Genomic DNA, 24,234 nt, shown 5'->3' with positions numbered 1-24,234 from the left:
CTAGGATTAAGAAGGAAAAATGACAAAAGATATGAAAAGGATTTGAATACATCCCTATATATTACTATATAAATAAGACTCATATTCCACTAACTTATTAAACACACTTTTTTTTACATTTCTTAAAACTCGTGCCATAACTCCTATTGCAGGATGAAGAGAGTTTTCAGTATTTTATATGAATAGTTGTGCATTAGACCATCTCAAAGGGTACACTAAAAACTGAAATATAGGTAATTAGCTCCAATAGTATTCCAAAATCAATCCCATTTTTGGTTTTTGGAAAAAAAAATACATATCTTTAGGTTTACACTAAATTTAAACCCAAAAGTTTTTCAAATTTTGTGAGTAAAAAGGCATAATATAGAGAATATTCTTTTAAGTTTAGATTTAATGTAAATGGCTGGAGTAAAATCATATTTGATGTGATATTTAGACTAAAATGAGTTTGAGTTTAGTGTAAATTGTTGGAGATGTTCTTAGACCCTATCATAATAATGAAATAGAATAAAATTATTATCTCAAAATGCCAAACTCAAAATTAAGAATATATAGTCCATACCAAAATTAATTTGGGCGTCCACCCTTGTCTACAACGACCAAGACTTTGAAACAATAGTGACATGTAACCATTGTGCTTTAATGACACTTACAATATATACTTAACTATAATTTCAAAGTCTATGTAGTTGTACATTAATTTTAGGCTGTTGATTGAAGAGAGATTGGGCCAATGCTATTTATGGTGACAAGTATAGATAAGAAGCCAAGTTTGATATTTCAAAGATAACTACGCAACAAAGACTTCAAGACTTGACTTGAAAGACTAATATAATATATTTGCAGTTACTAACTTGATAAAGTGAGCCTGAGATAAAATTGAGATTGAAATAAAATTCCAAGAGTATATGTTTGGAACAACAAACTAAATGATCAAACAACCATTTATGTTTACCCTAAGTTACAAGTAAAGTAGCCTTTGGATTTAATCAACGAGACTGTTCGACGAAATGCTCGAAGGACACGATTTAGAGATATAATTATAAGTGAGGTTAAGCTCCCTATTAAATATCTCATATTTTTTTATTTAGACTATTTAGACAGTCCCCAATAAATATCTCATTTCACTTTTACCATTTTCTAAGTGGATCCCACGTTCGACTAACTTATTCCTACTCATATTTTATTATAAAATTATTATATATAAGTAGGACCTATATTCCACTAATATTTTCTATCCACTTTTCTTCACAAATTCAAACAATTTCATAAAATCCGCACCGGCCAAATATAAGACATTTAATGGGCCGGGACCGGAGGGAGTAACTTAATTGATATAATATTTTTCTATAATAACAAATTGAGGTTCCGAATTATCCCAATTACTAAAGCCAATTCCACTATAAATTATCGGGTTGATTTTGGAACGGGCTGGACCACATCTTTGAGGTTGGACAAGTGCATTGGCCCGGACTGGATTTAGGACAACTGGAATGGCCCTAATTACCTCATGACCCGGCCCGATCCCTTCTAACTTGGCAAATAATGTGGATATATTTTGGATGGGGCTGGATTATGCTTTAGTTAGTCTCGTTCGAAATTCTGGAGTTGGGCCAAGCCCATATTTGCCAAAGGTTAAAAATATAAAAAAGCATTATTTATCTCCCCCAACTCATAAAAGGCACAAAAAAGGTTAAATATACGAATATCATTTATTGGATAATGTCTTCCGTTGCAGCTGCTGATAGAACTGGAACTAATTGGTGCTACAAAATAAGTATATTGATGATCAAATTTCTTTCTTGATGATTCTAATCTTGCTAATTGAGTTATGCAAGCACTCACGTCCATTGTGTATTTCCTCATCGAATTTCTAATGATCCTGGCTTTTAGGTACTAAATTTGTATAGTTATAGATTTGCTTAGTCTTCTGTAATTTGAGGTCAATTGACACTTCAAAATAGAACTGAAAAAATGGTGATATTTGTGATGTATTTACCTATTTAGCCTAAAATCCAATGTGATTTTCAGTAACGATTTTCAGGCACGGATGGGTCAGTGGGAGATTCAGTCTAAGAGCATCTTTAATGCTAAATAGGCCAGCAACAAGCCAGCCATTCTCCCTCCCTGCCACGTCAGCAGCACTAAAAATACACCTGCCACATCAGATTTAGGCCAGCCATAGGCCAGCCGCAAAAAAATAATTCAAAAAATACTACATTTTACGGAATTAAATTTACGATTAAATTACGTATTTAAATTTAAGACACATATATGGGAAAATTAATTCATCTCATTAAAAAAAATACAAAGATTTAAAAAAAAATACATGATTTTTTTTTAAAAAAAAGGCTTCCACACACGAGTCCCGCCACTCTCTACTCCTCCTCGCCGTCGCCGCCGCCGCCGCCGCTGCCGCTGCCGCCACCCGTGGTATCTAAGCCCACGTCGGAACCCGCTAGCCGTGCCCTCGCGATTTCCGAATCAACCCGCATGCTCTCGAGCATCGAGTGAAGAAACTTCTTCTCCGCGGGGTCAGTGGCGACCCTCCAATCTTGGAAGACCTTGTACATCTTATCCCGCGTATGGTTACGCGAATGGAGAGTGTACTCGAGTGGGGCGGGTGGGAGGGCGGAGGACTGGACCTCGCGGGGCGATAGGGGGGACCCGCCCCTCGCAGCCCGTTGTGCCCGCTTACTGCCCAACCGGGCGAGGGTGACCGGCAAATGAAGGAGGGGATGGAAACTTCTCGCATCCGGGGGGAGGTCGTGGGATCCGCCGTTGCTGCCGATGTAGTCGCCGGAATAGTTCAGCCTCTGCTTCTTCGGCCACCCGAGCATCGCACCCCGCCACGAACTTCTCGGAGTCCTTCAGCAACAAAAAGCACTCCTAGAAGTTGAACTCCTTATACTTCCCCGCCAAGGGGAACTCATTCTCGGCTATCCTCCGGGCGTCCTCTTCATTACGCCCACTATTGAGCCGACGGATGGCGTTGGCGTACGAGCGACCAAAAACGGCCGCCACGATGCACTCCCACCCCTTCCGGACCTCCTCCCCGCTGAAGTCCTTCCCGTGCGGGCGGTGCCTCGACAGCTCTGATCTTTGCCCACATGTTGACGACCCTCTGGTTGTTCGCAACCAGCGGATCGTCGCACACCTCCAACCACCCCCTGGCCACCCCGGCGTACTCATCCTCCGTCCACTTCCTCCGGCCGGGGTGTCGTCACCAACGGGCTGCGACGACTCGCCGACCTCCTTGGCCTTCCCATTCGTCTTCTTCTTCGGCGCGGCCCGCCTCGCTGGAACGGGAGTATCCGGGTCCCCGAGATCGATCCCCATATCATGCAATGACAGAAGGTCATCGCTAGTGAACTGCGTCTCCACCGGGGTCGCGTGTGAGACGCAGCCGTCAAAAAAATCAAGCGAGGGACGATATACCGTGTCCCCTCCCGGTGACTCCTGCATCCCGGGATGCATACCGTGCTGCATCCCCCCTGCATCCCTCCCTGCCACATCATTCCCATCATCTGCTGTAGCATCTGGCTGCTTGCATCAGGGGCATACACCCCCACCCGGGGCTGGCCCACCGCTCCCCGACCCCCGCCCGGCATCCCCCACGGCATACCCACCAGGTTCCCCCCTGCATCCCCCCGGCGCACCGGCCATCATCCCCATCAACTGCCCCCAAGGGACGTTAAACCCCGGGCCCATCTGCCGCCATCCAGATCCCACAGTGTACCGTGGGAGTCTGAGATCCACTCGTCGCTTGACTGGACTCGTTGTTGTGATCCATCGCTCGATGATGCTCTTGTACAGAAAGTTAGAGAGAGAGAAAACTCGTTAAAACAAGTGGTGCAAATGAAAATGAAACTAAAATTAGGCGCTGGCCGATCGGGCCGCCACAATGGCGGCTAGCCGATCGGCCAGCGCATCGGCCAGCGCCGAGCGATCGGCCAACCCACGCCAGTCCGCTAGCCGATTTCCCGCTGGCCGCCTCCAATGGTTCGGCTAGCCGATCGGCCAGCGCCAAGAATCGGCTAGCCGGTCGCTAGCCGACCATTGGAGATGCTCTAAGAAGATTGTTATTCATAGCAAATCAAAGCAGTCTTTTAGGTAATATGCCAACTCATTTATGTGTGTGAATGGTGTGAGTTTTAATTGCATCTTTTGGAGCATTTTAGTTAATGTTGCAAAAATTTGTGTAAGATTGTGCCTAAATACAGATATGAACTGTGTCTAGTCTCATATCAGTTGGCATAATTGAGATTTTGTTAGTGTTATAGTTTGGTAAAAGTGTGGTATTTAATGAACTTTCTTTCCAAAATTCATTACATTTGTACAAACCCACAAACTTAAAAGATAAAAAGCATGCACACAATTAGATATTCTTACACAAAATAGATAACATTTCTAACACTAATGTCTCCCTACTTGATTCTTTGCCGCTGCCCGTCTTCTTCTCATGTCTCAGGAAAACAATACATCTTCAACAACCTCATCTATTTTGCTGAAGTATTTCTCTCTGAAGCTTCGACAGAATAAAAGTAGCCACACAATGCCTCCAAATCCCGCAACATATCCAACTGCAGCACATACGTACTCCCACTCAATCTCCCTCTTCTCTTCCAAATCATCATGTTCTTGTGTTGATAAGCCACTGTGGTTGTCATCACGATGACTGCAACTTGTGCTGAGAGGGAAACCACATAGGCCTGGATTTCCTTCAAAGGACTCAGCTGTAAACATTTGCATTTGACGGCCTTTTGGGATCTCTCCGACCAGCTTATTGTAAGATAGATTCAACACTTCAAGGAATGTGAGTTCTCCAAGCTCCTCCGGGATTGGCCCTGTTAGTTGGTTCACAGAGAGGTCAAGTGATTCGAGATTACTCAACTGACCAAATGATTCTGGAATGCTTCCATTGAGAGCATTGTGGGACAAGTTGAGAAGATGAAGTGTGGTAAGATCACCAATTGCATTTGGTATCTTCCCACAGAAACTGTTGGAAGACAAATCAATGGTAATAAAATCATACCAAACCTCGTAGAGCTCTACCATTTTCCCTTTCATGATTATTGTGACTCCAGAGCTCGAGAATCGAGGATAAGTGCTCTGTGAAAATCTTTCAGCATTTGGTACTACCTTAGCCATCCAACTGGAGAAGTTGATTGATTCCAGACTTCCACTAAAATGATTTGAAGATCTATCCAGAATTCTGAGACCTGGCCCAATGCTGTGACATCTTAAATCCCCATGGAATCTATTGGAGTGCAAAACAAGAACATTCAAGGTCGACGATAGCATGCATGGGAACGTGTCGTTGATCATGTTGTTGCCAACATTCATGTACATCAACCCCTTGCAATGTTCAATGGACTTTGGGATCTTCCCTTCCAAAGAATTGTTGTTAAGATCAAAAAATTGTAGACCACAATGCAAAGGAAAACTATCTGGAATGGGGCCGCTGATGTTGTTTTGACGCAGATCGAGAAACCTAATGTTTTCAAATAGGCAAGGGGGTATGGAACCACTCAATTTATTTCTAAACACGTCAAGATAACTAAGGTGTGTAGCATTGCAGAGGGAGGTTGGAATTGATCCACTTAAACTATTTTATCAAGAATCAATGACGTGAGTCTAGATTCAAGTGGAATGTGCAGATTCAACTCGCCCCTAAACTGGTTAGAGTCCAAGTATAGGGTGCCAAGAGAAGGAGGAATATGGTAAGGCTTTTGAAAATTTGTCAAATGATTGAAGGAGAGATCCAAAAACAAAATATGTGTTCCCCAAATCCAACTGGGTATCTCCCCCGCAAGACTATTGGATGTGAGACCCAACACTTGTAGATCCAAATCTTTGATGAAATCAGGAAAATGAGACAAGTTACAAGAAGATAGGAGTAACACTTTTAATCGGAGACCTCCATATGAACTTGAATTGACGTTGCCAATATCTACTGAGAAGGTAGATAGATCAAGGAATGTGAGATTGGGAAGGCTTCTCAAGTTGTCAAGTTGAAAAGTACCATTAAATTGATTGGATCCAAGTTGAAGTCCCACCAATGAAGGGAGACCAAACAGAGAGCGGGGAACATAGCCCGAAAAAAATTAAACCCCAAATGAAGATGAACAAGATTGCAAAGGCCTTCAAATATCACAGGAGAAAGTGAGCCTGTCAATAAGTTGGTTGACAAATCGACATGAATCAGCTTTGTTAGGTTAGCAAAGGTTGATGGGATATGATCCTTCAAAAAGTTATATGACAAATCAACATAAATCAGCTTTGTTAGGTTAGCAATGGTTGATGGGATAGAGCTCTTAAATAAGTTATATGACAAATCGACATGAGTCAGCTTGGTTAGGTTAGCAAAGGTGGATGGAATTGAACCCTTCAAACCGCAGCTAGAAAGAGTCAAGGTGGTCAGACTCGGAAAATTGGTGAACAAGTCAAGGAGTGATACTGCTGAAAGATCATTTGCATCTAGATAAAGAATAGAAAGGGAATGAAGTTGCAAAAATGATTTAGGCAAAGGGCCATGAAGACCACAACCAACCAAGCTCAAAGAGGTGAGGTTGGGTAAATATGATGATTTAATGCGGCTCCAGTTCTTCCTTTCATGAATGGAAGTGATAATGACCCAATCAAGATAGAGCTCTCTAAGCTCTGTAAGATTTTGGAAAAGCATCTCCAAATTTGACCTCTCGAGACTTAGAGCAACGGTGGGGATTCTTGAGACTAGGCATCCTCGGTATCTCCATATTTGGCTTCTCAGGAATTGGAGCAGCGGTGGAGATATCGAGACTAGCCAGTCTCGTTAAGGTCAAAATTTCAAAAGGAACCTGCCCACCAAAACCAGCATGTGACAAATTCAAATGTGTAAAATAAGTCAGATTTCCAATACTTTTTGGAATGGGAATGAGAAAGTGAGGGTAGTTCAAGTCTAGATAATTGAAGGTGAGGTTGAGCTTCTGCAGATATTTAATTCTGAAGAGACTCGACGACTCCCCAATTCCACCAAAAATGGCCTCTCCATCGATCTGCAGACTAACGACGTGGCCAGAAGCATCACATTCCACACCGTGCCACTTGCAGCACTCGCCACTTTCATTCCATCGCGCCAGCTTTGTTGAAATAGAGGAATCGAAGATCAACTCATGCTTGAGTTGAAGCAACAAGATTTCATGATGGCGAAGACATTTGTTGTTGTAAGAATGAGTTGTTAAAATGAAGGACGAAATGAGTATACAAATGAACAGTAACAACAAGTTTGAAAGTATTGTGAAAGAGGATATTGATAAATGATAATTATTTTGTGTGCTAATGAAGGTATGTGCGTGAGGGTTTAAATAGACATCTTTTAAGACTACTATTTGAAAGAAATAATAAGTTCTTTTCGTAGCTTAATCAGTTCTATTCTAAAGATGAATGATATTCTACATAAATAAACAAATAATCTATATTTTGTATATTTCACAAGTAGGCCTAACTGATATTGATTTGAAGAAAATGATAGAAGTGATATGTGGCTTTAATATCAAAGCTTCACTAACTAGCTTTGAACAAAAAAATAATTACTAATTATATATACAAAAAAAAAAAAACACTTACAATTTCAGCCAAGCAATCTAACGTCTTGAATATGGCATTAGAACTTTGAATTGGTCATGATAGAATAGTTGTTATTGAGACAAAATTATCTTTCTGTATTATAATTTTCACAAACACAGTTATATAAATGAAAACAAAATTTTCTATAATCACCAATATGTACTACTCCCTCCGTTCCCACATAGTTGAGGCGAAACTTTTTGGCACGAAATTTAAGAAAGGAATATTGAGTATGTTAAATAAATAGATAAAAAAGTAAGAAAGAGAAAAAAGTAAAGAGAATAAAGTAAAAAGTGAATAAATTAGAGAGAATAAAGTAAGAGCGAGTAAAGTAAGAAAGAGAAAAAAGTTACTATATATGGAAATGAATCAACTATGAGGAAACTTCCCGAAATGGAAAAATGACTCAACTATGAGGGAACGGAGGGAGTATATTGTTACCCTAAAAGTATATAAAATTATTATATTTTATGAATAAGAAGTAGTTCAAATTAAAACTTCTTTATTGTAGTGAAAATCGTACTATAAAATATTGCACTGAACTTATATAGTTATTTAGCAAATATCGTGAATTACTTCAGTGCAATTAATATTTAGAGATGGAAAGACTTAGCAATTGATTTGATGTATTCTGGGTCAGTCATTTTGGATCTTTGTTAAGTTGATGGACAAATTATTATATAAAGACAATATGATACTTTTCTTTATGGAATCTTTTCTTGTCCTGCTTTTGAGAAATATCTTAATAGATTCCTTGTGGCATACGACTATCACGTATTTCATACTCAATTACATTATTTCCATTTTTTTCGTATATAATAATTAATTTGTGATATAAGATCAATTATTGTATAGTTATTTTGGCCTAGCCATGTATATGAAATGTTGTTTTGCCCTAGTCAAAACAACATCTAAATTAGATAGAATTAGGGCAACTTTATACTTGATTTTTGGCCTAGCCATAAATTTAAGGTCGACAATATTTAGACAAGAGGATTGACCTCTATCCCTCCATTTGGGCCATGAACCTTACCCGATCCCTCTGAACTTAATAAATTATGTGACCGTCTAATGGGCTAGGTATGTCTTATTTTGGACTGGGCTGGATCATGCTTTTGTTGGGCCTAGACCCACAATTGTCAAAGGTTTGAAAGCATTTTTTATCTTCTTGAGAAATACTACCTCCGTCTCCCAAATTTTGACACACTTTGACCCAGCACGAGTTTTAAGAAATATAATGGAAAGTGAGTTGAAAAAGTTGGTGGGATGTGGGTCATACTTTTAAAGTATTAGTTTTATAATAAAATGTGAGTAGGAATGAGTTAGTAGAATATGAGGTCCACTACCAAAAATGGTAAAAAGTTAAGTGTGTCAAATTTTCAGGGACGAACCGAAATAGTAAACTGTGTCAAAATTTGGGGGACGAAGGTAGTAAAATTTATAAAGTCTTCTGGATAAAGTCTTCCGCTGCAGCTGCTGATGTAATTGGTGCTACAAATAAGTATATTGATAATCAAAATTTATAGTGCCAACTCATTATGGAGGATACCATAATTGAATGAAGTATTTCAAAATACAAACATGCACATAATTAAACAGAAATAATCAGTACATTCCAAAATTCATAACATTGTAAAACCCACAAACTTTAAGAAAAAACATGCACACAATTAAACACATGCTAAGCTAAACCCCTTTTATTTCACTCTCTTACATAAAACACAGATAACATTTCCATCACTAGTGCCTCCTGACTCGATTCCTTGCTGTTGCTGCTCTTCTTGCGCGCCTTCTTCTCATGTGTCTGGCAATGCACATGTCTTCAATAACCTCTTCTATTTTGCCAAAGTATTTCTCTCTGAAGCTTCGACAGAATAAAAGCAGCCACACAATGCTTCCTAAACTCTATCTCCTTCTTCTCTTCCCCATTTTCATCATATCCCGGTGGTGGTATATTAGTATTACTGCAGTTTATGCTGAGAGGAAAACTGCATAGCCCTGAATTTCCTTCAAATGAGTCAGCTGGGAATGTTTGAATTTGCCGCCCTTTTGGGATCACTCCAACAAACTTATTGTAGGAGAGATTCAATACTTCAAGGAATGTGAGTTCTCCAAGCTCCTATGGGATCTGCCCTGCTAGTTGGTTCACAGAGAGGTCGAGTGATTTGAGATTCTTTAATTGACCAAATGATTTTGGATGCTTCCATTGAGGGCATTGTGGGAGAAGTTTAGATGATGAAGTGAGGTTAGATCACCAATTGCATTTGGTATCTTTCCGTAGAAACTATTGGAAGACAAATCAATGGTACTAAAATCTGACCAAATTTGGAGAAGCTCCACTATTTGCCCTTTCATGATCAATGTCGCGCCGAGAGAGGAGTAATATGTGCCTCGTGTAAATTTTTCTTCACTCGGTAGCATCATAGCCGTCCAATTAGAGAAGTTGACTGATTCCAAGCTTCCACTAAAATGATTGGAAGATATATCAAGAATTTGGAGAAATGGCCAAGTGGTGTGACATCTTAAATCCCCATGAAATCTATTGGAGTGCAAAACAAGAACACGCAAGGTCGATGATAGCACGCATGGGAATGTGCCGTTCATCATGTTGTTGCCAACATTCATGTACTCCAACCCCTTGCAATTTTCAATGGACTTTGGGATCTTACCTTTTAAAGCATTATTGTTATGATCCAAATGTTGTAGCTCACAATCCATAGGAAGAGTATCTGGAATGCTACCGCTGATCGATGTTGTTTTGACTCACATCAAGCTCTTCAATTCCTCCGAGTGGGACAAGGGGTATGCTGCCACTGATGTTGTTACGACTCAGATCGATCCACTTAAAGTTTATAAGTACGCAAGCAGGTATGCTGCCACTTAATTTAAATCAGACAATTGAAGGGAACCGAAATTTGTGGTGTTGCAGAGGGAGGTTGGAATTGATCCCTTTAATTTATTTCCAGACAAGTTAAGAGAACTGATATTTGTGGCATTGCAGGTTGGAATTGATCCCTTTAATTTATTTTCAAACAAGTAAAGAGAATCAAGATTTGTAGCATTGCAGAGGCAGATTGGAATTGATCCATTTAATTTATTTGTAGACAAGTCAAGATTATATAGTCGTGTGGAATTACAGATGGAGATTGGAATTGATCCACTTAATTAAAGGAGAGGTCCAAATTCACAAGTTGTGTTCCCCAAATCCAACTAGGTATTTCCCCCACAATCTGATTGTTTACGATATCTAATGTTTCTAGATCCGAATGTTTGATGAAATCAGGAAAACTGGACAAGTTACATGAATTTAGGTATGCCTCTTTTAATTGAAGACCTCCATATGAGCTCGAATTGACGTTGCCAGCATCTATTAACAAGCTATTGTGGGAGAGACGAAGCAATGTGAGATTGGGAAGGCTTCGGAAGTTGTCGAGTTGAAAAGTGCCATTAAAATGGTTGTCACTAAGATCAAGTTCCAACAATGATGGGAGACCAAAACGAGATAAGGGGATGTTACCATAGAATGAATTTCCATGAAAATTTAGATGAACAAGATTGGAAAGACCTTCAAATATAGTATGTGAAAGTGAGCCTGTCAAGGAGTTATCTTACAAATCAACATGAATCAGCTCTGTTAGGTTAGCAAACAATGTAGAGGGAAGTAAGCCTGTCAAGAAGTTACCTGACAGATCAACATGAATCAGCTTGGTTAGGTTAGCAAAGGTAGATGGAATTGGGCCCTTCAATTTGCAGAGACTGAGAGTCAAGGTGGTCAGACTTGGAAAATTGATGAACAAGTCATATTTTTCCTTTCATTGTTCTGATCTAGTCGAATAATGGAAAGGGAACGAAGTTGCCAAAATGATTTAGGCAAAGGGCCAGAAAGACCACAATTAACCAAGCTCAAAGAGGTGAGGTTGGGTAAATGTGATGATTCAATGTGGCTCCATTTTCGCCTTTCATCTGAAGAAGTGATATTGACACCTTCAAAATTGAGCTCTCTAAGCTCTGTTAGATTTTGGAGAAGCATCTCCAAAGTTGGGTGCTCAAGGCTATGAGGATAGCCAAACCCGTTGGAGATATCGAGACTAGCCAATCTCGTTAAGGTCAAAATTTCAGAAGGAACCTGCCCAAAAAAAACCAGAATGTGACAAATTCAAATGAGTCAAACAAGTCAGATTTCCAATACCTTTTGGAATGGCATCACTGAAGTAATTGTGGGCAAGGTTAAGCTTCTGGAGATTTTTTAATCTGAAGAGACTCAACGAATCCCCGATTCCACCAGAAATACCCTCATCATCGAGCTGCAAACTAAGGACATAGCCAGAAGCATCACATTCCACACTGGGCCACTTGCAGCACGCATCACTTTCATTCCATCGCACCAGTTTTGTTGAACTAGAGGAATTAATAGAAGATCAACTCATGCTTGAGTTGAAGCAACAAGATTTCCTGATGACGAAGGCATTTGTTATTATAAGAATGGGTAGTAAAATGGAGGACGAAGTTAGTATACAAATGAGCAACAAGAAGTTTGAAAGCATGGTGAAAGAGGATATTGATAATTCTTCTGTGTACAAGTGAAGATTAGGTGCATGTGGCTTTAAATAGAAAATCGTAGTGGTATACTTGGAAAGACTTAGGAGAGGGCTTAAGACCCTATGTAAAAGTATATTTTTTATTCATATAATATCGTCGAATTTTTCAGTATTTTATTTATATTGAGTGTAGGTCCTAAATCCTAAATCCACATTATATAGTCTCTTCTATGAGGAGGTGACGAATGATCTCTATAAAGATCCAATGAGAGAGTTAAGACCTGCCAAGTTTAAAAATTTATTTGTATAATAGCTTTAAAAATTCGGTATTTTATATTTATCGATGTGCATACCTATCTTCATAATGAAATCCAAGAAAATTATGACTCAAAATACCAAACTCAAAATTGAGAATGTATAGTCCATATAAAAATAAATTTAAGCGTCCACCCTTATCTACAACGACTAAGACTTTGAAACAATTGCGACATGTAACCATTTCACTTAAAGATAGACTAACAACATATACGACTTCACTAAAACTTCAAAGTCTATGCAGTTGTACATAAATTATAGCGTGTTGATTGAAGTGAGTTTGGGCCAGTGCTATTTAAGGTGACAAGTTTGACATTTTCAAAGATGACTATGCAACAAAGACTTCAGAGTTGACTTGAAAGACTAATATGCTTACATTAAAGTTTTAACAGCGTCTAACTTGATAAAGTGAGCTTGAGATAGAATTGAGATGGAAATAAAATTCCATGAGTATATGTTTGGAACAACAAACCAAATGATCAAATCAACCCCTATGTTTATCCTAAGTTACAAGTAAGTTAACCCTTTGGATTCAATCTGTCACACAAGCATCACATTCCACACCGTGCGAGTTGTTTCATTCCATCGCATCAGCTTTGTCGAAAGAGAAGAATCGAAGATCAACTCATCCTTGAGTTGAAGCAACAAGATTTCCTGATGGCGAAGACATTTGGTATTATAAGAATGAGTAGTGAAAATGAAGGACGAAATTAGGAAACAAGTGAACCACAACAAGTTTGAAAGCATTGTGAAAGAAGAAATTGATAAATCTTTATTTTTTCTACAAATGATTGTCGGCAAGGTTAAGCTTCTGGATTTAAATAGAAGATAATGTGAAGATATGTGAATATGGATTTAAATAGACAATTGCAGTTTAGTTGGATACCTTTTTAAGACCCACCACTTTGAGCACTAATAAATGGCAATCCATATGTAAATTCCACAATGATAGAGGTGATGTATATGCTATTTTTAGCTAATACCTTGAACAACTTTGTAATACAGTGCAATCACTTTATAGAATTGGAAAGACTTTCAAGTCTAATTAGTTGGAGGAGAACTTTGCAAACCCCCCAAAACAAAATCTTAGATTGAACTGAGATAGTGTATTTGTATTTTTTTTCATGTTTTGGTTGGAGAACAAGTGTATTGAACCCACCTTTAAAGAAATTCATATATGGCAATTTGTCAAAAAATAGTAGAAACTCACGAGTCATGATGAATCATTGAGAGCTCAGAAAGCATTTAATTAGCGAGCTCATTGCTCCAAAAGGTGTTCGATGAAACGCTTCAAAGAGATGATCTAGAGACTTAGCGAACTCACGAGTGGCAAATGTATACTATATTAGTTAAATTTGACAAAATGAAACGAACTTAGTTGACATGAATTACATGCACTATAAATAAATGGACTCACCATCGAACTACAAAGTGATGGCACTCCAATCCAATCTGATCCAATCGAACTGCCACGAGTCCAATATCAATATTAGCTCAAGCTTCTCGGCCCAATCCAAAAATTCAGGATTCTGTAGTTGGGCCCAATGTCATATAAGCGATGCATTTTCTGATGGTCTGGCACGATTCTTGATCGGGCCGGGCCATAACCTTTAGGTGTGAGTCACACCGTGTGACAAGATTAAGGACAAGTCCATTGGCCCATATTCACCAATTCGGCCGGATCTCTCCTAACATGATAAATTATGTGATTGGGTTATGCTTTGTTAGTCACAGTCCAAATTCTCTAGATGGGCCACACATTGGCCTATTATATGACATTAAATAAATTGTAAAATTCGACTCCTAGATCCTGATCCTAAACTCGTCAATGAAGCATAATTTAGTCGGTTAAATGTTTTGAAGGGCTCAAGTCATCACAATCAGAAGGTGTGATCTTTTTTATTAAAGCCCATCATCCACAATTTTAAAAAGTTAAAAAAAAATATAACAATACGAATCATTATTTATAATCATTTTCCAGAAGAAAAAAACTCCCCAAAGTAAATAAAAAATTAGGATAGATATTCGATTTTGTCGCACCATTGTTAAATGAAAATTAACATGTACTACATTTCAATTTTGGATTAAAAGTATCTCGATAATTACATTTGGTAGGAGATATTGAAATACCATATAATGGCAAATTGGAAATGAAAGCTTTTACGATACATTTAACTTAAATTAAAATATTATTCTTTTCAATTACCCTTTAGAATATCTATATTTTCGTCAAAATACACGATGGATAAAATTGAATATTTACATTAAAAAAAAGTTAAAAACCAAACAAAATAGAGAAAAAAGATTAAAGAAAACAAGAAATTGTTAAACGACACCGTTTTGTGCAACTTGTATAAACCGTATGACGCCTCTCTCATTGAATACACACAGTGGTGAGTGTTTGAGGAGAGAAAGAAAAATGTCAGGCGGGCTCAATCGATCTTCGAGTGGTCCTACAAAGAACATCCTCCCTCCTCAGGAACTTCTCGACGATCTCTGCAGGTATTTCCGCATTCATTCACTTCATCGTTTCTTCAAATTAGTTTCGATTTCTACTTATTCACTTTTGTTGGGGAAAACTCGATTGTTGTGTTTGAGGAAGAGTTGTTGTAGCTAGGGATTGAATATTAGAAGAGCTAACAGCAAGTTGCACAGCTGAATGCGTGTAAAGAAATATGGAAGCAAAAATATAGAGGAAGACAAGAGAGTACAGAGAAGTGTAAACGTTTTTATTGCTCTGTTAATTTGGAGATAATATAAATGACAACAACTACAAAGTATAAATAGAGAAAATGAAACCCATAAAATTCTAACTAACTAATAACTAAATCAGCCAAATAGAAAACACCACTAACTAAAACACTGAAACGTAAATCCTAAATAAATGGAACAGAACTTGGACTACTTCAACTCACTCGTAAGTTTCACTATTTTCAACACTCCCCCTTAGTGAAAACTTACTATCAACAACGCCAAGAGCAGCTCGGAATTCTTCAAGTTTAGCTCGGCCAAGTGCCTTCGTAAAAATGTCAGCAACTTGATCTTCACTTCTTATCTTCTGCAAATCGATCTCTTGATTCAAAACCTTTTCCCGAACAAAATGATGATGCACTTCAATGTGTTTTGTTCGAGCATGGAACACTGGATTTTCAGCAAGCTTAATAGCACTTTCGTTATCACAACGAATCAGAACCGGATACTTCAAGTCATAGAAAATTTATTGGACAAGCCTCTTGAGCCAAACATACTCTTGAACAGCCATAGATGCTGCCACATATTCAGCCTCGCAACTTGATAGGGCAACCGTGTTTTGCTTCTTGCTGCACCACGAGGTTGCTACTGATCCTGTATCGAAACAATACCCTGTTGTTGAGCGTCTATCATTTATATCACCAGCCCAATCTGCATCTACAAAACCACTCAATAAGAATGTAGTTCCTTGTTTATAATGCAGTCCAAAATTCAGAGTATTCTTGATGTAGCGAAGAATTCGCTTTACTGCAATCAGATGAGGCTCTCGCGGCTCTCCCATAAACTGAGAAATTACTCCGACGGAGAAAGAAATGTCAGGCCTTGTGATAGATAAGTAGAATAAACTACCAACTGACGAAAAAGTGTTGCATCTTCCAGCAACTTCCCTTCATCTTTAGCTAACTTCAAGTATGATTCCATAGGAGTAGTCATTGGCTTTGAATCTCGCATACGAAAACGATCCAATAAATTTGAAGCATATCCTTGCTGCGAAACAAAAAATCCATCTGACTTTGTCACTTCTAGGCCAAGAAAACAGCTTACTTCTCTCAAGCTTTTCATATCAAAACGAACAGACAAAGCCTCTTGAAGACGAGTAATTTCAGTATCATCATTACCCGTAATAATCATATCATCCACGTAGAGAAGAACCATTATACAAGAAGAAGATGTTTTCTTGATAAATAAACTGAAATCAGTTTCAGAAGACTTATAACCACAAAATTCAAGATATTGAGCAATTTTACCATACCAAGCACGCGAAGCTTGCTTGAGGCCGTACAAGGACTTCTTAAGACGACACACATAGTCAGGAAACTCTTTCGAAATGAATCCAGCAGGCTGCTCCATAAAAAATATCTCGATCCAAGTCTCCATAGAGAAATGCATTCTTCACATCTAGTTGCCAAAGTCTCCATCCTTTACAAGCAGCTAGGGAAATAATGGTTCGAATTGTTGCCATTTTAGCAACGGGGCTGAAAGTGTGATCATAATCCTGACCATATTCTTGAGAAAAATCACGAGCAACGAGACGAGCTTTATAGCGATCAATTGTGCCATCAGCCTTTTTCTTCAATTTGAATACCCATTTGCAAGTAATAGGTTGGATATCTTTTGGCCTCTTAACAAGTTCCCATGTGCAGTTCCTAATTAGAGCCAAATATTCATCTTCCATTGCAGCTACCCATTTAGGATCGTCTTTAGCATCATTATAAGATTTTGGTTCATCATCGCAATATTATCCCATTAGAAAGGCATAAATCACTAATGAAAGATTTACCTCAACTTCATAGTTAGCTAAATGAGTAGGTGGTCTTCTCTGTCTATCAGATCTTCGACCTCCAGCCTCTATCGTCTCAGATTGTTGAACATTCTCTCCTGAAGTAGTGATGCTCCTCTTATCATTTGATTCAGTATCGCCACAAACGGGCAGAAGATCAGCCATGATATTTTTATCATTTGCACCAATGTGATCAGATGAAATTTCATCAAACACAACATCACGAGAGACAACAACTGTAACAACCCGCTTTCCTAGGGTACAATGAATGCGGCAACTGCTACCAAACGGACTCGAAGAAATGAACGGCTAGGGTTACATTTAAAGAGTGTTGACCAAAATATTTGAAAGAACTATCAGAGTATTTAAAACAACAACTTCACCTAAAGAAATGAATAAGAAAAAGGAAGGTATAATAAATGACGTTCAAGAATCTCAAGAGTAAGACATAGTTTCCAAGATAAAAACCACAAGATAATCTAAGGCCTCCAAACCGAAAGGAGAGTGCAAGATATTCCAAATAAACATAAGTGTATCAAAAACTCAGCGGAAAGCGACCAAGAGAAAGAATAGCTATGTATGAAGACACAACTACGCTTGAAGTTCAAAACAACCATCTTAATTAATTATCATGCTCAACACCCGCCACCGCTCGTCATCGTTCAACCTGCACATAAGGAAAACACATGCAGAGCTGAGTATTTTGAAATACTCAGTGAGCTCGTTGCCAAAACATTTTATAAGTTATGCCACCCTTACCAAGTGAACTCGAGTTTTAAGTAGTTATAAGAGAATATCACGAGTATCACAAAAATATATTTTCCAATAGACTGGCCAGTCAAAATAACTCCCCATTTTCCTCAACAATTCAACAATCACAATCATTCCATGGTGCGACGAAAGTGTGGCCACACTTTTCGCCCACGAGACCGGCCGACTAGCAAAGACGGCTCCCGTTCCCCTCGTGTACACAGCCTGGTAGGGTTTGCGGCCCATACTCAGACCCGAATTCGTATAAACATATCCATAGCCCTATAGCCCAATGGAGCGAACTCACAAACTAGGCATCAGGCGCACAATATCAAAATAAAACAGACATAGGCATGGCATAACAGTTAAACCACCCTTATTCCTCCACATTCATATATTTGCACATAAAAGAGTTTAAGAGTAAAGCTCACCTTGACTGCTTAGGTTTCAAGTATGTTCTTTCCTTTGTTATCCGGTTTCGCAACTGAGGTTTCACCTTTTTAATCACATAGGCACATATCACAAATCAGATTCAACACAAACTTCCTAATTCATGCATGTCTCTACACTTTCCCTTTTTCCATCGATTTATCTTATAATTACCAAACAAAGATTATGTTCATCGTATGACTTTCATTCGTATCTCAACTCTAAATCTAACATCAACATAAGTTGCAAAGAGTATTTATCCATCAAGCACACACCACACAACACAACACACACACACGCACATACACACCACGCACACGCCACACACACATACTACATGCATACATGTTCCCATATCCCTTTTTATCCCACTTTCACTCAAACAAGATGCGTGAGGGTTCAAGAATACCGATTAATCGGTTAGAAAGAAGAGGAATCGAGTAGAAAGAAGAAAATCAATATAAGAATACCTTTTCAAGAAAAACGAACGGTACAAACAGAGTAAAGACTTGGTTCTTCAAAAATCTTGAGGCTCAAACTCTATTTCTTCTCAAAGGATGGAGGATTAATGGAGTAAAGTAGAAGAAAATTGAGAGAGAAGGAAAAGGGGGAGGGGGCGTGTAGTATGGTGAGGGGCGAAAATTATGGGGGCTAGGTTTAGGGGTTTCTCTTATTTATAGAGCTCAAAAAGATCTTTAGAATATTTGGTAAGATTCTATTCTCCACAATTAAATAAATAAATATTGTGAAGTAGGGATGAAGAATTAACAAAAATAGATCATAGGGCAAAATCCTCTAGGTTTCGAAAATTAGGCTCTTAATTAGCCAAGATTTCGTTTTGGATATTTTACGGAGCAGAATAAAATATTACGGAGCAAAATAAAAATAAGAATTCTCCCAACTTGGGATTGAAAAAGGCGTCCCCTATGCCTTTTTAAATAAGGCATGGATTTTGAATATTTAACTAAAATAAGATAAGACAAGATCTCTTTAGGTATGAAAAGATTTGGTAGAATATTTAAATTCTAGGTATGGAAGGAAATCAAATAAGGGGTTAACTAAAATAAAATAATTCTTTCCTTCTCACAATAGGTGATTTTCGAAAATCACCAAGAAATAAAGGGGCTCGATTTTTCCTCCATAAAAATAAGGAATAAATGGGTTTTAGATTTAATTTGGATAAATATCCCAAGAATTAAATTAAATCCGGAAAAATAGAATTCCTTCTCCAAAAATCAAGGGGGTCCAAATTCTCAAGAATTGGGTGGCTAGTATTTATGGAAATTTTCTCTAATATTCTCACTCACCCATAAACAAATAATTCATCTCATAAATTAATAGATCACATGCCACATCATATAATAAACAAGTTTGACTTTTCAAACTTCCAACGCAAACTCGGCCATAGCATCTCATGCAATAAATGCATTCATAAATATTTCACGTCTCTACGTCATCAAAATAAATTCTAGGGCTCTAAAATTAGGGTTCGGGAAATCGAGATGTTACAACAACTTTCTTTGTTTCTGGATCCATACACCTCCATCCTTTCCTGTGAGTGGCATAGCCAACAAAAATACATCTTTTTGCCTTCGGATCAAGCTTAGTCCTGTTAGACTTTGAGACATGGATATAACAAATCGAACCAAAGACTCGAAACAAACTCACATTTGGCTTATGATGGTATAATAGCTCATAGGGGCATGGTTCCGTACCTGGCCACGAAGGTAACCGATACACAACATAACTCGCGGACTGAATTGCCGCTGCCCATAACTCTCTTGGAAGGTTCTTTGCATGTATCCATGATAAGCAAATGGATGTAAGATGTGCCAATTTATGCTCAGCAACTCCGTTTTGTTGTGGAGTTTCGGGACAAGTCATCTGACATCGAATACCATCGCAATAATTAAGAAACTGATCAGACATGAATTCACCCCATTATCAGTGCGCAGACTCTTAATTTTCTGCCCAAATTCTTTCTCCACTTGCTCCTTGAATTGAACAAACTTGGAGAATGCCTCACTTTTCTGTTCTAAGAAGAAGACCCATGAGAATCGAGAAAAATCATCCACAATAATCATCGTATAACGATAGCGACAATAACTTGGTGTTTTTGTGGGCCCCATCAGATCCGAGTGAATTAGCTGCAGCACGGCAGTAGCTTTATTCTTTGAATTTGAGAAGGGGAGACGATGTAATTTTCCATATTGACAACCAGAACAAACAACATCTGGATAAATCTTCTTGAACTGAGGGACACCTTCAAGAAGCTTCTTTTCAGAAATTTTCTGCAATAACTGAAATCCAACATGGCCTAATCGAGCATGCCGAAGTGTAGCATTAGCATATTGACTTGTTTTCTCAATATATGCTTCATTTGCAGACAATACATAAAGCGAATCTTTTCTCTTTCCCGTAAAAAGAACATCAGCATCAAGATGTTTAATGTTGGAAATAATTTTCACATCATGTGGACCAAAAAGAACATACCTCCCAGAATCCGCAATTTGAGAAACTGATGCTAGATTCTTCTTCAAGCCTGGAACGTGATAAACATCGTAAAGAGAGACATCCTTCTTGACGCAAAATTGCCCTTCATTTACTACAGGGTGTAGTGAATTATCTGCAGTCACAATAACCTTCTTTTGATTGTGTGGACGAATAGACGAGAGTAGAGAATCATTTCTAGTTGCATGGTGAAAGCATCCCGAATCAATGATCCATTCATAGTTGTAGTCTATAGTGACATTAGCCCTCGTATCAGCATCTGCAACTGGTTTTGGCACCTTATCTTGACATATATCTTCAATGGATAAGCATTGATCCCACTTTGGTTGTTCATGCTCATCATGTTCATAAGCCACATTCACTCCTTCTTTAGCAAAATTTGTGCGACAATTGCGTTGAATATGGTTAGTTTTCCCACACCGTTCACACTTCACTTTCACACGACAATTGCGCTTAATGTGTTCAAGCTTTCCACATCTATAACATTCTGGAGCAGATTTCTTCGAATGCCCTTCACCTTTGGAAAAGTTACCCCCAGCTGATGGGGATTTAGCTGTAAACTTGTTCTTTCCTTTGTCTTTTGCATAAAGAACCTCTTCAACACAAGACGAAGATTGGCTGTTACCACCAATTATTTGCTTTACCAATGCTTCTTGGTTTGATAGCAAATTTTCCAATTCTATGATCTTGATTTACCCACCCTTGTATTGAAGAGATAAAAGGCATAAACTCTTCACGTAATCCTCGAATTAGGTAGCGGCGCAATCGAGCTTCTTTGACAGCACCTTCTGCATCCAATTCTGAAATTTCAGAACACAAGCTTTTGACTTTCAGAAAATACTCTGAAATCGTTAGCTTATTTTGAATCGTCCCAGCAAGTTCGTTCTCCAGAAATTGGAGCCGCATCGTGTTCTTTTGAGTGAACAATCTGTTAAGTGTCTCTCACACTTCTTTGGGTGATTTCACATTACGAACATGCTCTATATAATCCTTACTGATCGACGTCCGCAAAGCAAATAAAGCTTTGCCACACTTGATCTTCCACTTTCTCCTTGCTTCTCCATTTTGTGGTGTATCTTCCGGAAGTACATCTTCACCGGATATAAGATCCCACAAATCCTGTCCTTGTAGGTAAGCTTCCATACATAACTTCCAATAACTGTAATTGTCACCAACAAGCTTATCTACAGAGGCACTACTTCCACCATTCATCTTCTTTGAGGTATAAAATCAAACACCTGATAGGCAACCAGGCTGTGATACCATGTAAAGAAATATGGAAGCAAAAATATAGAGGAAGACAAGAAAGTACAGAGAACTGTAAACGTTTTTATTGTTGTGTCAATTTGGAGATAAGATAAATGACAACAATAATATTGAGTTAAATTCAGTAAAAACTGCAATTTGCGTATTGGAAGATGAAGTGATGCTAGTTGTTGTTTCCTGTTATTTTGGTTGATTGGAAAATTGAAGTCATAGAGATATTGAAGGGCAACTGTTGGTGTCTATGAGATTATGTAGTAGTTTTTTCTTTGACCTCTGTTGATTTAGATGAGGAGTAATGAAATTATGATTGAAGAGGTAGTGACATATATTGAATCTTCTGTTTTACCCCTCATCGTGTCGGTGACAATGCTAAACAATGAGGAATTGGTGGTGTCTAGAAAGAGATCACCAGGGCCTATCAATTGGTCCCTTTTTTTATTTATGATAGTGAGCTTGTATTATGATTTTCAGTTTCCTAACTGCTTATTTGTCTCAAATCATCTTGTAGGGATCAGATTAGTCTAGATTAACTAATTACCGAGACCTCTTTGTTCTTGTACAAGAGTCAAACTCTCACCCACGCGGCTGATGTTACAATCACGAGCCAAAGAATTACAGATTAAGAACAAGAACAAGTAACCCTAGCTATTACAAGATCTTGAACCGATCTAAGCTATCAACCTTGCTAGCTCCATAATCTGCACACTTAATCAAACAGTTAGTAACAACAAGGAAGATCCTCTCGGATCTAAAACACAAGAAACTAACTACGAACAAAGAGTAAGATACAAAGAGTAAGATCAGAGATCAAAGTATCTTGGCTCAGAACCCGCCACAACAACACAAATCTATTCTACCAGAACTAGACCCAAGGGAGCACCAATGGATTGGATAGAGTTAACCCTCTGACCACCAATACCTCCACCAGAGAAACCCCTCACACCAGATCAAGTTCCACCGAACAAATCTCCATACACGGCCTTCAAGTTCTCACAAACCCTAGATCTTCTCCAGCACCAAGCAATCGAAGAGATTGCCTTACACCAGCACTCACAACAGATCTACCACTCAACAAACCATGGAAGATCACCAAGAGATGGTCGGAAGATCATCGGAGAAGAAGAGAGAGTAGAGAGAGATGCTCTGAAGAATCGAAGAGAGAGAGAGAGATGAAAGATGAGATAATGAAACCGGCGCCCAGCCATCTCTCACTAATCACCAACAACCCTACATCCAACGGCTGTCAAGCAAGATCCAAGAGGAAGGGCACGTGGCAGCATCTGGTGATAGAAGGTAAGTCATTGGGCTCAGCCCAATAAAAAACATTCGGGCTTAACAATAACACAGCCCAAATAAGAGTCCATCCAAATATCCAACACATCCCATAACTCAATCAAGCATTTTTAGTTTCCTGACTGCTTATTTTTCTCAAATCATCTCATAACTTTCCTCAACAAAATGAAAACATCTACTCATTAGCCTACTCGACCATAATTCTCTCTCTCTCTCCTATGTTTTTCCTTTGTTTAAATAAGGCCATTAGGATCGTAATTAACAAAATGCCAATTCTTGCCACTTAACTAAAAATAGTAGACACTCAGCAACATTAAGCATTTGGATCCAATCACATATCATGTGGATTGACCCGAATTCCCGCATTTGGCCCATCAACCTGACCCGATCCATTAGTGGACTGGGTACGCCTTATTTTGGACTGGGCTGGATTATGCTTTTTGTTGGGCCTAAACCCAAAAATGTCAATGGTTTAATAAGAGAGCATTATTTATCTTCTTGAGAAATAAAAGTCCATCTTCCCCGACTCAGAAAAAGGCAAAAAAATTTCTATAAATATACAAACCATCATTTATCCTTTTCTGGATAGTTTTCCGCTGCAGCTGCTGATGTAATTTGTGCTACAACTACAAATAGGTATATTTATAATCAAAATTTATAGTGCCAACTCATTATGAAAGAAACCATAATGAATGAAGTTTTGCAAAATACAAACATGCACGCCAAAATTCATTGCATTGAACAACCCACAAACTTTAAGAAAAAAACATGGGCATAGTTAAACACATAGGAACCCCATTTTTTTCACTCTCTTACATAAAACACAGATAACATTTCCAACACTACTGCCTCCTGACTCGGTTCCTTGCTGCTGCTGCTCTCCTTGCACGTCTTCTTCTCATGTCTCTGGCAATGAACATGTCTTCTACAACTTCTTCTATTTTGTCGAAATATTTCTCTCTGAAGCTTCCAACATCTACTGACAAGCTATTG

The 24,234-nt window shown here is 38.5% G+C and overlaps 1 protein-coding gene and 1 pseudogene across 1 annotated transcript; both read right to left on the bottom strand.

Annotated features, from left to right (window-relative positions):
- Positions 1 to 4,296: 4,296 nt before the first annotated feature.
- On the bottom strand, positions 4,297 to 10,326 carry LOC125189724 (annotated as a pseudogene).
- A 354-nt stretch (positions 10,327 to 10,680) lies between these two features.
- Positions 10,681 to 12,157, bottom strand: LOC125202829 (receptor-like protein Cf-9). The gene is made up of 2 exons (XM_048101303.1): positions 11,798 to 12,157; positions 10,681 to 11,734 (listed from the first exon to the last, which is right to left on the bottom strand). Exons 1-2 carry the CDS (start codon positions 11,810 to 11,812, stop codon positions 11,381 to 11,383), a joined length of 369 nt encoding a protein of 122 aa, XP_047957260.1. The 5' UTR covers positions 11,813 to 12,157; the 3' UTR covers positions 10,681 to 11,380.
- Positions 12,158 to 24,234: the final 12,077 nt, after the last annotated feature.

The sequence above is a fragment of the Salvia hispanica genome, chromosome 1 (genome assembly GCF_023119035.1).
Source record: "Salvia hispanica cultivar TCC Black 2014 chromosome 1, UniMelb_Shisp_WGS_1.0, whole genome shotgun sequence".
In the NCBI taxonomy this organism is placed as follows: Eukaryota; Viridiplantae; Streptophyta; class Magnoliopsida; order Lamiales; family Lamiaceae; genus Salvia; species Salvia hispanica.
Note: the sequence above shows the minus strand (reverse complement) of the source record. Positions and strands in the feature narration are given on the sequence as shown.